At 36.7% G+C, this 16829-nt stretch overlaps 1 protein-coding gene across 2 annotated transcripts in view; it reads right to left on the bottom strand.

Moving 5' to 3' along the window:
• DMXL1 (Dmx-like 1) overlaps nucleotides 1–16565 on the bottom strand; it is a 111295-nt gene extending 94730 nt beyond the window's left edge. For both annotated transcript variants that reach the window (XM_012727984.1, XM_004686653.2), the window contains exons 1-2: nucleotides 16479–16565; nucleotides 1358–1483 (exon numbers count right to left, since the gene is read on the bottom strand). In XM_012727984.1, the coding sequence (XP_012583438.1) occupies nucleotides 1358–1483; nucleotides 16479–16565 (213 nt within the window). The remainder of the gene's footprint in view (nucleotides 1–1357; nucleotides 1484–16478) is intronic.
• Between the last annotated feature and the right edge of the window lie 264 nt (nucleotides 16566–16829).

Genomic DNA, 16829 nt, shown 5'->3' with positions numbered 1-16829 from the left:
GCCCATCATGTCAAACAGTTTTCTTCTTAAAGGCAAACACAAGTTCCCCAGGTATGAGAAACTACAATTTTTTTTTTCCTGACACCTGAGAAAATTCTTTTATCTACAAAACAAATGACAGTTGCCTTTTATTAGAAAGCCAAATTACTTCATTTAAATCTCAGTTGTCATGTAACCTATTTTATCACAAAAATATAGCTTTCACTGGAAATTATTAAAATTAGATTTCCAAGGTTAACCAGCACTATGAATCTAGATGGCATAAACAAACTGTTTATACAATACTAAAGATGGCAGAACGATTGAGCTAGGAGAGCAAGCAGACATGAAGGAGGGGGAAATGTCTCAAGCACTTTTAGCATGCTGCAATAAAAATCATTTTACTAGAACAGAGAAAATAAAAGTCATGAACAACAGATAAGAGAGAAACACTTGGAACAATATTAAAGGGAATAAGGGAGTTAAAGAAGTTACCCCCCCCAAAAAAAAAAAAAACTAACAAAAAGATAAAGAGCACAAAAGCAAAAACTAGTATCTTTAAACTAAGTCTAAGAAATAATTCTGACAGGTTTATTAGAAATGACTAAACTAAAAAAGAGAAGGACTGCATACACTTTGGTTCCTCACACAAAATGTACTACTGGAATCATATCGTCATATGATATATTTAAAGATCTAGCAAAAAATTAAATTCATTTGCATAGGTTAGCCCAGTTCAAGATATAACTTACCCAGACTGGCCAACTATGCCTTTATGGAGCTATTTTAAGTTACATATTATGCTGCCTATTAACTGACTCCCAATGCTGGGTCTATGTAGAATTGTATTTTAACTTGACATACAATCATATGACTTGTTTCTGTTATTGTCATTGTTGTTTTACTTTCAAGGTTACTTTTTAAATTTCATATGCAAACAGAAGTCCAGCCAAGAGTTTCCTTACAGACTTGGAATAAATAAAAAATTAACAACTTCAGAATAGTTTAATCTTCACTTTTGCAGTTTATTCAGAATTTACAAAATTACTACCTTGTAAGAATACCTCCTACAATTTTTTTCTCTTCGATAGTTTATTTAGAAACAAATTGTCATTTCTTTTCCTCAATCCTATCAATTTTTACATAAGCTTTGCCTATTGTGTATGCAGTACTATATGTCTGTCAACAACTATGGAGAAGTTAATGCTACATTTTAAAATTATGTAAGAGCAGAACTCCTACTAAGCTCTAGAATAAAAGAAATTTGTATGTACACCGATGTTAAAGAAAAATAAGCATAATTCAATAGGAAAGGCACAAGACTATCTTGACAAAGCCATAATCAAAATAAATAGCCTACTATGAAAAGGTTACTAACCTTGCCTTGTTGCATTGAACAATCTACACATCCCACTTGGATATTTCCATGTTTAGCTCCTGGGATTATCTGTAATCTTTCAAAGTCACTTCCAAGTATTACAATGTCACATCCAGATGCATAAGCCTAAAAAAAAGAAAGAAAAAAATAGAATAAAAAATGATAACATTGTCAAGAAAAAAAGAATTGCGTGGAATAACACCATTAATAGTTATGTTTTAAAAGATTAATTTTAAACATTCTTTTTTAAGAAAATCTACATTATTTGGAAATACTTCCCTTCTCTGCTATATGCAACCCCAGTAGGAAACTTGGTCAATTCTATCTATAAAATATATCTACTCTGGTCACCTCTTCCATCTTCACTGAATGCTAGTGTTCTTACCTAACTACTATAATCTTTTTCTTGCACTACCGTGAATAGCCTGACTACTTCCATTCTTACTTCCCCCTACTGACTTCCACACAAACAAGCATGATCTTTTTTTTCTAGTGTTTTAAAAATATATGTACTTTTTTACATCGTTCTTCATTTTTTCATCTCAGTTGTAATTCCCATGGACTTCCCACAACCAGTTCAGCCATGTGTCATCATCATAGTCTTGTGTGCTCTTCCCACCCCAGTTTTGATCTGGTTCCACCTCCTCCCCCATAGAATGTCTCTGGTTTATAGTTGTTAGCTGATTTTAGTTATTACTTTTAATTAATTACAATTTTTTTTCCAACCTTTTACAGTCTTGTTATGAGTGAAACTATTTGGTGTTTTTCTTTTTCTTTCTGGCTTATTTCACTAAGGGAGGATGTGGAATTAACCCAAATGCCCAAAAACAGATGACTGGATCAAAAGATGTGAATACACACAATGGACCATTACTCAGCAATCAAAAATGATAAACTCATGCCATTTGCGGCAACATGGATGGCGCTGGACAAGTGTGATCTTTTAAAGATGTTTATTATACCAAGTGCTTTTCCCCGCTTCAATTCCCTTCAATAGTTTCCTTGCTGCGCTTTGAATAAATTCTCAACACTTCACTTCACCATAGTTGAAATCTCAAACCATTATCAAGTCACCCTTCTCTCAATGACTCTTGTCCCAATTCTGCATTCTTTTGTTACTTGGGCATTTCAATCTTTTTCTACCTCAAGGTATTTTATCTATTGTACATTCTTTCTACCTGGGCACTGCCTAGTTAGCTTCTTTTAATCATTCAGATCTGCATTCCCAGTCATTCTCATGCATTCTCTTTCCCTCTCTCATTACTTCTTGTCACATTACTGTTTATATTTCTTCATAGCATGTCACAATTTATAAATATCTTTTAAATTGCCCTCTTTCATTACTAGGAGGTAAGTTTCAAGACAAAAGGTAAGGCTCAAGGGCATCCTGTCCCCCTGTATTCTGAAGAGTCTGTTTTATAAATACCTGTGGAATAAAGTATTTAATTAAAAATAGCTATTATAGTCAAAAATAAATAAATAAAAAGTTCACAAATCGTCAAACATTTTTAGTGAATTTTACAATTAAGAGAACTCTTTCAAGTCAAACTCTTTTGGGGTTGTCTCCACTCCTTTCCTATTCATAGGAATTTCCTCCATTACAGAGTACAAGGCTCTTCTCCTAGAATTCATGTATTATAGTCCAGCAGCAGTACAATATTGACAATAAAACAGTTATCATAATCTGTTTTTCCATCCTAAGTTCCAAGTTTTAATAACTCAGCTTCCTCTTTACTTCCTAAATATGCATGGTTACTTTACTTAATGTTTGAAACAAAAACATTATCCTTTCTATCTATCCATCTATATATAAATCCTTTATATATTATATAATTATACATGTAATTATATAATATATAATTTTTATTACCATAATTTTCACAAAAAAATTAACAGAACTCTTTCAAGCCAAAATTCTTTTGGGGTTATCGCCCCTCACTTCCCAATCACAGGAATTTCCGCCATTACAGACTACAAGGCTGTTCTTCTAGAATTCATGTATTATAGTCCAGTACAATATTGTATTATAGGTAGTACAATATTGGCAATAAAACAACTATCAAAAGTATTAGAAGAGGGACTTGAGAGAACACAAAAATAAATTGCTCATATTACAGACAGAAATATTGAGGACCAAAAAGGTTGAGTAAACTCTTCAGTGGCATAGTGAGTTTGAGAACCTGGTCTATTGATTCTTGGTCTAGGGCTATTTCCATGGTACCACAAGGCCTTACCTAGTTAAACATGGTGGAAATTTCCTAAAAGAAATTGGGAACAACAATTGGTTGCAATGATATCAAATTATGGAAAAAAATTGACTCAGTAAACAAAAGTCTCATGATGTTTGCTCATCTATATAAATATCCACCATAGGATCATAAGGTCTGTCATGGTACTATTACGAAGTATAAATTCTCAAAGCTAATCTATCTTGAGAAAAATTTCCATTCATACTACTCTGGCTTAGAATCTTTGAAACTGGTTTTGTCCTCAATATAAAATTTTGATCAGATACTGTCATTTTTTCCCAAAATAACATAATAAATTTTGTGTATCTATAATTTAGATTTCCTCCTCTTTAGACAATTTCTTTGCAGTTTCTATTAACTGGAATATTAAAAAAAAAAAACACAGAGGCCCTCCCTGGTGGCGCAGCGGGTTAAAGCACAGCACTGAGAATCTAAAGCTGCTTCAGCATCAGTTCAATTCCCGCCTGCCCCGGAGGTGAACACATGGTGTGGCAGACCTCTCCTGACCCGCCCGCTGCTCCCCTCAGCAGTGTACTTCGTCGATCGGCCTGTTCTGTTCCCCACTCTGTCTCTGGTGAAGCCTCTCATTGCCCCTGAGCCTCTGGCCTGTACCCCAGTTCTGTATGCACAAATAAATAAATCTTTAAAAAAAAAAAACCACACAGAAACACAGTCATGTTTTCCTTTTGTTATACCTAAACTTATCTGGCTTACTTTTAGAAATTGTGTTGCAACTGTTTTTGTCACTTATGACTCCAAATTTTCCTCCATTAAGTCTGTGTTAATACTAAAGGACCTCATACAATGTTTAATACAAGTTTTGAGCATTTGCAAAGTTGACAAATGTAGTTATCCTGGAAGTAAACACTTAACCCTGTACAGAGCAAGATGTCAACTTAAAATCCAATTATCACATTATTATTCACAGACTCTGTCAGTTCTGGATTGCTCTTGTTCTTTTGCTGCTGCTGTATCCCTATCTGTCATTTGGCTTTTCCTCCATGCCAATACTAGAAAGTGCAAAGATATCTACTTCTAGCCCTAGTAAACTTTAAATCAAATGAAAATAACTGATTTTTATTGAATTGCAGAAAGCTGAAGTAATAGTATTTCCTTTTTTCTCATTTTGTCCTCACTTTCTTCTCTCAGAAATACAACTTAGTGAACAGCAATGAAACTCCTAGATGGGGGGTGGGGAAAGAGGTGAAAAGGATATAAATGAACTATACACCACACTGTGAGTTGAGAATTATGCTTGGGGTTTATAACAAAAGTTTTCTTGACTACAGACATTAAATAACAACTTATTTGACTGTATAAATATAGGATACATTAATAAGTCAAACCATATTTGCATTTTGCTTTATCTTTTCAAGAATACGTAAATACTAAATCAAAAATTCTGCTATGCTGCTAACGAGGTAGGGAGAGGAAAGATACACACTGGACTATGGCAGTGGACAATATACCAAAGATCTATGAATTAACATGGAGAGATTTTGGGGGATACTATTAAGTGGAGAAAAGCAAAGGAAAAAACCACTATCTATAATGTTATTGTTTGTGTAAGGAGTAAGGAAAATAAGAAAAAAGTACATGTATCTGCTTAGTATTTCTAAAAAAAACCAGGAAATATAAAAGCAGGGAACAGTACAGTTTGTTACCTACAAAGAAGGGGAAAATGGAATGGAAGAAATACAGTTATAACTTTTTACATCATAATGACTTCTCAAAACAGACTGACATACATATAGAAAAAATTACATTAAACCAAAATGGGAGATGGGATGAAAAAAGTGAAGTAATTACTATGTCCAACTAAAAGAAAAAGGGCAAAAGGAATTAAGGTATGAAACACAGACTCAGAGCATATGTTTTCAATCTCTGACATTGAGACAAACAATAACTAGACTGCCTACTGTATTTTTCCCTTATTCTAACACTAATATCATACTCGTAACATTTCCAACAAACTGTTGGGTTTGAAGGAAGGTTTTTAACCACACCAACCAATTCTGTGACATCAACTGTGTCCTACAATCTAACTCAATTCTAACACCATCTACCTGGAAGAATTATCAAATCCCATAGGTTGAAAGGTCAGTCCCTCAAGACTGTCTTCTACTTCAGATGCTCAGCACAGGTATACCTCCATAGGTTACAGAGGTCTACATTAAGTTATTTGCTAAAGCAATTCACAGAACTCAGCAAAACTCTTAAGTCTGTAACGCTTAGGTATAATAATAAAGGATACAGATGATCAGCCATAGCACAGGACAAGCTCTGAAGGAGAAGCATTTAAGTTCCCCACTCTGTTAAAGGTTATGATAAGGGATACAAAGAAAAAGTCAGATGAAGAAGGACAAGTCCGGGAAGGTACCAAATACAAGAGCTTCTGTAGAGTCTGGGGTTCATCATATTCCTGGTACATGGATATGGTTAATAATCTAGAATTTTCCCAAACTCCTTATTATAATAGTCTCCCCCTATACAAAGTGGAAACATTTTAAATCCCTAACAGATGCCTGAAACCAGAGAAAGTACAGAACCCTCTACATAGCATTTTTCCCTATATAGATATACCTATACCCATGATAGTGCAATTAATAAATTATGTACAGTAACATTCACAAAGTCACAAAATAACTAGTAACAAAAGAACTAGTAACAAAATAAAATAATTAACAATGACAGCATGCAACAGTTGCCAGAATGTGGGGGTCTCTCTTCACATATTATATGTATTATTTTAAGGTTGACTACAGCTACCTACAGTAGCTGAAACTGTGAGAAAGTGAAACCTGAATATACAGGAGTTGACATATTATGGAAGCTTCCTTGTGTGCAGTCACAATTAATTTTTAAATCTATTTTGAGCCCTTCTCATTTTTTCAGGAGAATGGTAGATGGGGTTAAAAATGTCAAGCTTCTAGTCATGGTTTGTCTTTCCAGCAACACACAAGAGCCATCCAGCACTCTATCCAAAGTCACCTCATACAACAAAAGATGCTCCCAATGCTCTTATCACTAAAGAATTTATTAATACAGGGTTTCAGGAGTTCTGCCAGAAATAGGGTGGCAACAAATAAGAATGTATGTTTTCTATTATCTCACAGGCAGGGTGGAGAGAAATACAAATACTGAATTCTTATTATTTAAGGTTGAATTTTTGTTTGTATTTTTGATTTTGCAGTGAAATGGAGAGTCTGAAACTATTTTAGATGTATTACAGAATTGAGCAAATGAGTTAAGTTTCTCACTGTTCAGAAAAATAAAGAAATGAAATATGGGAAGGAAGACACAACAGAGTCAAGTAAGGTTGGATCAGATGGGAAATAATGGTATCAAGTGATGTTTTCCAAAAATGTACATACTTTTATGCACACACATAAATTATTTCTATATGTGCTCTGAGCATATGCATGTGTGTATTTGCTTGTCCTCTTCATTGAAAAGACCAAAATACAAGACATTCCAGTACAAATGAGATCACCTAGCATTCTGATCTTGGCCTTTAATATTATTCCCAACTAAAAGAAACCAGGGCTCATCAAAAAAAAAAAAAATTGGCTACTTATAAAGATGAGACAGGGAGCTTGTACCTTGCTATGCCAAAAGAAAAGAGTGCTGGGGGCAGAGGGGTTGGGAGGGGGGTGGAGAGCATACAAGAATCATTAGTGGATGCTAAACCAGAAGAAAATTTTGATGAGGACAGTATTTTCATGATCTTAAAGTCTTTCACAAGCAGTTTATGAACTGCGAAGGAGGAAAAACCTAAACCAGACTGGACAACACTTCATGGGTCATCAAAATTAGCAGCACTAAGATAACATACATCACAGATATAAGTCTTTGTCCCCATTTTTGGCCAAGAATGCATAAGCTTGATCTAATCAAAAGGAAGAGCAAATACCAAAATGAGGAAGGGCTTGTCAAAAGAGGATGAAGTATTGAGAGTCTTCAATTGACAATGTCAAATGAACAAAGATAAAAGAAGCAAAGGAGACATGACATAACTAAAAATAATACATGTGCCTGAAGTGAATCCTATATTGGAAAGGGTAAATACACTATAATTGTTATAATTATAACTGTTATATCAACTAAGAGACACAGGTAATACGTTAGATAAAAGCACTATGACAACGTAAATTTATGATGTTGATAAACTATATGATTATCTAAGAGAATATTCCTTTTATTATGAAATACAAATGATTTATACAAGGGTAAAGAATCATGATGTATATAACTTATCTCCAGTGGTTTAGAAAAAATATGTGGGCCCACAAACATGCAGAATGCATACAGGATAATGGTAATAAATTATCAACAGTCAAATCTAGGTAAAAAGAATATGGCTGTTCTCCTTGCACTACTTTTATTTTACAACTTATTCTAGACATAAAATTGCATCAAGTTATGATAGCTACTTGTCATGGTAGTAATTAAAACATCTAATACCAGATACAATATTTCCATAAAAACAAACAAAAAATGCATTTGCATTTTTGAGGATTTTCTTTCAGACACAGCAGTCTTTTAGGTCAATCATTGTGCCTTTCATGTTAATGTTCAGTTCTTTTCAATAGTATCCCATTTAATCATAACAAATAGTATGATTTATTACCAGCACCCCATTTTATAATAAGGAAGTTCAAGCTTAGAGAGATTGAGAAGTTGGCTCATGTCTCAGAGTCAATACAATGAGCAAATGCAATTGAAACCAAGTTATAACTCACAGGAAAAAACATGCTCTTAATATCCGCTTTACTGCCATGTAATGTTTTTCTAAGTTCTCCCCATAATGAAAAATGTCTTGCGGGAATATGAAGCAATTAGAAATCCCTTTAACTACTGATAGGAATATATATATATAATAGTAAGATGGTGTAACTACTTTGGAAAGCTAAGCAAATGTGTTCTATAACCTATGACCTACTAATTCTACTCTTAAAATTTATACAAAAAGAATATACTACAAATTATACTAAAAAGTCTCTTTCTGTGTCCATATGCACATAAATGCAGGAAGAGACTTATACAAGATATTATAAACTCTAACAACTCCACCAAACTGTTAGAGCTAATAAATGAATTCATCAAAGTTGTGCAATACAAAATCACCTTACAAAAATTAGTGGAATTTCCATACACACAACAATTAGAAAACATCAAAAAGAGTAAAAACACAGCACACTGACAAAAAACTGACACACAGACCAAAGAAACAGAGGAGAGCTGTCATAAACCCACACACATATATGGTCAACTAACCTCCAACAAACACACCAAGAATACTTATGGGAAAAGGAATAATGCCATAGTGGGGTGGGAAAATGAAATGTCCATATACCTAAGAAAGAAACTGAACACTTATCTTACATCATACATAAAAATTCAACTTAAAATGTTAAGATTTTAATATAAAACTTTTAGAAGAAAATATAGGGAGAAAGCTCAACAATTGTTCTTAGGTGATTTTTTGGATATGACACCAAAAACACAAATGGGACTACAATGAACAAAAAATGGCAAGATAAAAATCAGCAAAATGAAATATAAATCTATAGAATGGAAGAAAATAATTGTGAACTCTATCTCTATCTGATAAGGAACTCTTACAAATTAATAGCAAAAAAAAAAAAGGATTTAAAAACTGAGCAAAAGTATTGACAAGACATCTTTCCACAAAGACACAAAAATGGTCAATAGATACATGAAAATGTGTTCAACATCACTAGTTGAATGAAAATCCTTTCATCCTTTCATTAGGCACATGCAAAAATGTTTCCTAACTTTGAGATTAAACAAGATATACAGTAATATCTATCAAGCATAAAATTATTTTTAATTTTAAATTTTGGCAGAGAACTTTCTCAAAATTTCTAAATTTCAAAAAATAGCCCAAACTATAACATTAGTTTAATTTGAAAACCCTCTGTCTTCTGTAAAACATTTAGATTCCCTCATTTATATTGCCCTTTTTGTTTTAACTAGTCATACCTGAGTGTATTTCTCAACGAATCTCTTCCTTGTTTATTTCCTGGTTAAATGACTTAGCTTTGGTATGTTGCAATAGTGTTCTTATTTTTGGAAATATAATGCTAAGAATTAATATTACCTCTATAATTTTAAAAGCACTTAAACACTGTTTAAAACGTAATACTTTAAAATCAACCAAATTTTCTAAACAATTTCGTATTTAATGCCAAATGAGTATCACAAAAATCTTTTTTTTTCTCCAGATGTAAACAGTATCAACCTTTCCCCTTTTCACAAAGATCACTAGGCTTTTGGGGGAGGGGGGTAGAGGGAGGGAGAGGGTAGGAATCAAAAACTTTTTTATTCTCCTACCACAGGGCTTCCTTAGAGTGAAGGACACAAGTTAAACTAAAGGATCCTTACTTCAGAAAAAAGCTATGGAAGAAAATGCTAATTCAGTTTCCGTATGTTCTACTAACACTCTGATTGCTGCAGTCCATCTTTTGACTTCTACTCTAGATCCCCTTGACTAGGAACACTGGATTGTTTAATACAAAGGAGCCTGGAGCTAGTGCATATTTGCTTTCTCTCCTGTAGCACGTGTGTTAAAATTCCAAAGTAGTGACAGTAAGTCCTAAATATTAACACAATCTGTCTCTCTCTCTTGGAAATTACCTCCTTTTCCATTTTACTCAAAATACAATTTTAACACTATGGAAAAAAAAGATGAAAAGGTTAAAAAACTCTCAAATATTACAGTGCATTTCAGAATGCACTGAAATGTCTAAATTCTAGATAACTGTATCTTTTTTAAACTAGTTGTTTTTTATAAATAAAAGTTCTTAGGCTACCCAATTGGGTTGCCCTGTAACAAAAACAAGTTATCAACAAATCAGAACCTCGCTGATTACACACAGTTACTCTAACAACAGTATGAAGGACACTGATTGAAGCATCCCAGCAAGAGAGGAAAGCATATTTTTTCTGAGTGTACCTGAAATCTCACATACTCCTATGATATTAATAGTATTAATAATAAATGAATAACGACTGAGAAATTTGAAAAAAAAAGTAGAAATATTTTATTTGGACTCAAATCTAAACCATTTCAGCTATTTCAAAGCACCAGAGTCTAAAGGTTTACTGAGCATGTTCTAAGTGTCAGGAATAGGTGAATATAACCTTAATTTTATAATACTGGATATTGTGTGTGTACGTGTCTCCTAATCAGGAAGCAGGGGTCCCAGGTTTAGGTCAGAATAACTTTTCATTTACTAACAAAACTAAACATGCAGTAAGTAGTTAAGGGTGTGGGGGAAGGTGGTGGTAACCAACAGGAAGCAGCTTGTTGACCTCTAGGGCCAACAGAAAGGGTAGATGTTTCAATTACCCATTTAAACAGACACTAAATTCCTACTGGCAACTCAAAACCATACACCAAGGGCTAATGGCAACATCTTATAAAGGGCTCTGATCCAACTTCATATACCTTCACTTAGCCAGAGTGGAGGGAGTAACTTTAAACTGCCCATTTTTGCATGGGCACTGACACCCACAGGACACATTCCCAAAACAAGTCACAGGATGGACATACCAAAAATTAAGAGGACATCCCTCCTAGGGCAGAAGAATTTCTGAGAGTCCTCTTCCATCTTACAAAGCAGGAAATGCAAATGTATTGTTTCAATCGCCTCAAAACCAACCATTTAAAGTCAATATTTTCCAAGCAAGAACACTTGAGATTGGGCATTAGTCTTTCCCAGATACACCAAGGCAGGGTTAAATGCCACACCAGGTATATGTGGGATAGAGGGAGCTCACATGAGCCTAGTTGATAGTGTTAGGATACCAGTATGGAAAAGCACCAAACTTCCAGTCCTAGGAAAGGGGGCGACCCAAACTGGAACATGTTTATGGAGCTTTGGGCATGGACCACTTATCACTTCTTTCCCGTTCCAGTATCAGGACTACCTACAGTAAAAGTTACCATATTAAAAAACCACACACACTAGCTTCCCTGGGTATATCCACATTTTACTTGCATTTATCTTTCCATTACACAATGTCATTAACTTAAGCATATACTATCCCTTCACCCAGATTTATGAAATACCAACTTTTGCATTAATAACTTAATATATTAAATAGAATCTAGTTGGTATAGGATTTTCATACTGCTACCTGGAGAGAGAAAGAGAAACTCCCTAATAAGAGCAAAGGATGAGAGTCTAGAGACAAAAGCCAACTGCAAGCTGAACCTGTAATCTAGAAAGTATATGAGGCTGGAAATGGAAAGCCAATTGGCAGGTTAGTGATTCTCAAGTGGCTCTCTTCAGACAGAGAGACTTGCTTGACATTTTATAGGGTTTTATATGAATTAAACAGTGAACGTAACATTTTTTCATGTAATAACTCTATGAATAGGTACTGTTAAACCTATTCTACAAATCAGAAAGAGAAATCCAAAGACTGTAAAAGAACCTGCACATGAATATAGGCGACTGAGCTGAAAATCAAATGCAGGTAATGAGTCACCAGACTCAATACTAGTCCAGGTTCTCACAATGAAATTGTGAAACACAGATACAAGACAAACTGATTAACGATATAATAAAAGTGTAAATAGTGTTCGACAGACTTAGAGATGTGGTTACACCTGCTAGACGCTTTCATACTCAGCACAAAGTCAATACTCCGATACTAGTTTAATTAGCAAAAAGCGTCTAATACTTAGATACACAAGCCGTATCAGTAACTGCACATGTGAAAATCCAGAATGCCAGAGAACTGGCATTGAATTTCATCTGAACTTAAAACCTGTCACCTTATTCAGCTAACAGGATTTGATCTCTTGCAATCTTTCAAAGCAAGAATGGGTAAAGTATCTGCAAACATGCAAAGAGAGGAATTACAAACACAGGACTTTCTTTAGAGAACTCATAAAATACTAAAAAGAAGGGGGCCTGCAAAAAGATCTTGTGCCCCAGGTTTCCCTGGTGGCACAAGAAGTTAGGTACTTTGAAGCTATCTGCAGCCACTGCAATAAGAAGTTTGATCCCTGGCCAGGGAGCCAAGCCCCGTGGAACAGCAGACCTCTCCTATCTCCCCCACGACCCCCCTCAGCAGTGCATTTCAACAGATCCCCCAGTTTTGCTCCCCATTCTGTCTGTGGTGAAGCCTCTCACCCTTCCCCCACACCTGTGGTCTACACCCCAGCTCTTGTATAAATAATCTTTTTTTAGAAAAGATCTAAAAGTAAGTAAAACTAGAATTTTAAGAGATTTTTCAAAAGCCATTAAAACTGAATATAAGGAGTCAACAATAGCTTCTGCCTTTTAACATGGAAAGAAAAAGGCATTTTTAAAATGATAAATTTAAAGTGCATGCTCATTATCAGGAAAATGCAAATCAAAACCACTTCACACTTATAAGAATGGCCCCTATCAAAAAGAGAACAGGCAGTGTTGATTAGGGTGTAGAAAAAAAGGAAGCTTCATACACTAATTGTGGTCCAGCCCTGTGAAAACAATATGGAAGTTTCCCAAGATATTAAAAATAAGATCTACCAGATGATCCAGCAAAATCACAGGTTTCTATATGAAGCATGCAAAGACACTTGAGTTGATAAATATAGGCATTCCTGTGTCTACTACTGCAGTATTTACAACAGTCAAGTAATAGAAATAACCTGAGTGTTCAACAAAACATGACTAGATAAAGATGTGGTATCTGTACACAATGCAGTATTATTAGCCATAAAAAAAGATGAGATGGTATTGCCAATACATGGATGGCACCGAAGGGATTATGCTAAGCAAAGTAAGTTGAGGAGAAAGAAATACTAGATGATTTCACTCACATGTGGAATATTAAAAATAAAAAATGCAATAGATAAAACTGAACCAAAACAAATCTTTGGAATCTGCCTGCAAAACTGACACTACCCAAAGAGGTGAGGAGGGCAGGAGCAAGCTGGGGAAGTGGCCCAAAGAATTATGGAGTTAAGACTTTGGTGATGAGCATAATGTAGTGCTAAATGTATGTGATGACATAGATTTGAAGAAGAACCTATGCCCTGAAACACATAATCAAAAAGCATTTAAGTTGTATATAACATCTGGGAAATGGAGGTTGGTCTATAAGAGTACTATCACATTAATGTTAAAAAGTTAGGAATGGATGAGCTGCAATCAAGAAAACTACCACCAAAATACTTAAAACTACCACCAGAACTAGACAACAAGATCTCTACCTTATTTACTATTATGTTTCCTGTGACCTCAGAGAAATCTGCAGTAGCCTTGGTTAAAAATGACTAAAATCTAGTCTACTGAAAAGAACTTTAAAACTCAGCAGAACAGGGCCCTCCCTGGTGGTGCAGCTGGGTAAAGCACAGCACTAAGAAGCTAAAGCCACTTCAGCATGACTTCCATCCTGGCCCCAGAGGTGACCCACATGGTGTGGCAGACCTCTCCTAACCCGCCCGCTGCTCCCCTCAGCCGTGTACTTCATCAGTCACACTGTTCTGCTCCCCACTCTGTCTCGGGGTATATCCTCTCATTGCACCTGCACCTCTGGCCTGTACCTCAGTTCTGTATGCATAAGTAAATAAATCTTAAAAAAAAAAAAAAAAAACTCAGCAGAACAGAATAAGAAGCTACATAGGTATAGAATGATCACATAATCCTTGTCATATTAACTCACCTCTATGTTAAAATAACATGGATGCGGCCCTCCCTGGTGGCGTGGCGGGTTAAAGCACAGCACTGAGAATCTAAAGCCGCTTCTGCATGAGTTCGATTCTCGCCTGCCCCGGAGGTGACCACATGGCGTGGCAGACCTCTCCTGACCCGCCCACTGCTCCCCTCAGCAGTGTACTTCGTCGATCTGCCTGTTCTGTTCCCCACTCTGTCTCTGGTGAAGCCTCTCACCGCCACTGAGCCTCTGGCCTGTACCCCAGTTCTGTATGCACAAATAAATAAATCTTTAAAAAAAAAAAAATAACATGGATGCATTCTCCAAGTATATATATATATGTATAGGCATCATCTAGGTATATTAATACATCAGAGTATTGTAAATGCCCTTAAGTTTATGCCACCAATTACACAGATTGCAAATGTATTCTTAAATAGAGTTCTTTAATTTTCACTGAGGAAGGCACTCATGTTACTTTAGGAGACAGCAGAGAATGCAACTGTAGTCTTATAAACTCCCACTAGAAAAACCTCCTAGGATGCTGTTTATTTCTTCCTTCTAAAAGCTAGAGCAGAAAGCAAGGTCCAACTACTGTAAGACTTAGTTGCTAATAGACCCTCAGAGTTTACTCTTTTAACTAATCAGTTTCGGTTAACATTTAGCATTAGAATCTCCAAATCTGCTAGTGTCCAGAGCAAGCTGAGGTCTGTATGAGTCACACTAGGGAGGTACAGACAATCTGAGAGAAAGTAAAATCTTAAATCTGGCACAGATTTAAGGGCACAATTCAGACATTAAATGCCTGGTAAATAACACCTATTTATTCAGTGATGAAATTACACATAAAAGTACAAAATAGGTAAGAAAGCTGAGGGCACCTGTCAAGCTGCTTACTTTGGTTCACTTACGTATGCAAAATAAGTTTTACTTTTAATCACAACTACAAGATAGTCACATGAAATATCAGCATTATAAATACGTTCAGATAAAGGCTATCACGTGCAATATTGACTTGTATTTTGAAATTATTATAAAACTACACTTTAGGCAGAAAATGCCACTATACCAGTAGCAGCCAGAAGTTTGAGGCACTGTTCCCTCCCAATATCTGACAAACACCAATGGAAAACAAGTGACTTCCAGAAAACAAGTGACTTCCGAAAACCTTACTTGGAATTAACATTAAAACTGAAGTTTCAGGGCTCTCCCTGGTGGAGCAACGAGTTAAAGCACAGCACTAAGAAACCATAGTAGCCACTGCAGCACTAGTTCCATCCCTGGCCAGGGAGCTGACCCACATGGTGTGGCAGACCTCTCCTGATCGGCCCACTGCTCCCCTCAGCAGTGAGTTTCAATCTGCCTGTTGTGCTCCCCACTCTGTCTCTGGTGCATCCTTTCACCCCTGACTCTTTGGCCTGCACCCTAGTCCCATATGTATAAACAAACCTTAAAAAAATAACTGAAGTTTCACTGAAAAACAGTAATGAAACTTAGTAATTAATGTGAGTGATCGAAAGTAAATAAAAGTTTCCCAGGTACACTCAATCTTACATATGGAATTCAAAGACTGGTAGAAGTGAATTTTTAATGAGAAGTGACTGTTTCCAAAGTTACTCCTTGTGAATGTGAAGGGAAATAAGTAAACAACACTTTCACTGTTATTTCCACTAGGCATTCGTTACAGATGGCAAATAATTAGTAATTGTTTGAAGACACCCACGCCTTTTAACTACAATGATACTTGACCTTAACTTAAAACATGAAACCAATCCCAACTATTTCTAAACTTTCCAATTTGAATTTATGGATTGAAAAGAAAAAGACACCCCCCCCACACACACACACATACACCCCCGCACCACACTACTCAACACTGAGTTTTAGAAAAATAACTCTGATCTCTGATAAACCATTCCAGACCTAGGAAGTCAAATACTTTTAAAATCCCGTAAAACATTCTAACATCCGAGTTCTGGCTCCATCGAGTAAGGACCTCAAAGATCGAATGTTTTTGCCTCCTTTGCTCTCAAAGGTCAGGTCGGCCTGGGCCCGGGGGCTGGGACCTCCGCAGGGGCCCAAGAGACCCCGGTGGGGGGGCGACAGGGCGTTCTCGGCCTCAGCCTGTCATTCCGGGCCGAACCCGGTTGATTCCCGGGCGCACAGCGGCCACGGGCGCCTCCCTCACTCACCGTGAAGCGCTGATCGCCGATGCTGCCCACGGAGAAGCAGTGGTCGCCCGGGTTCACAGCGCCGGTCAGCACCTGGTGCAGGTTCATGTCGGCGCTTCAGTCCAGCAACGGACGCCGCGTCCGGCTCATGCCCAGGGTCAGTGGCCGGTCCCTCCCTCTTTCCCTCAGGGGCGGCGGCCGCTCTTGGGCGGCGACAGCGCCAGGCGCCAGGAGCCGGAGCCCGAGCTGGAGCCGCTCAGCTGGGGCCCGCAGCACATCCCGAGTCCACCGGGCGAGGCCCGGGGGGGGCGGGTCCGGGAGCCGGCAGGCGCCGCACTAGTCAGCGCACCTGTCACAGACCTCACGGGCCCA

Source organism: Condylura cristata, unplaced genomic scaffold (genome assembly GCF_000260355.1).
Source record: "Condylura cristata isolate star-nosed mole 26May11 unplaced genomic scaffold, ConCri1.0 scaffold00021, whole genome shotgun sequence".
Lineage (NCBI taxonomy): Eukaryota > Metazoa > Chordata > Mammalia > Eulipotyphla > Talpidae > Condylura > Condylura cristata.
The sequence above is the reverse complement of the archived record's forward strand: the minus strand, read 5'-3'. Positions and strand labels throughout refer to the sequence as shown.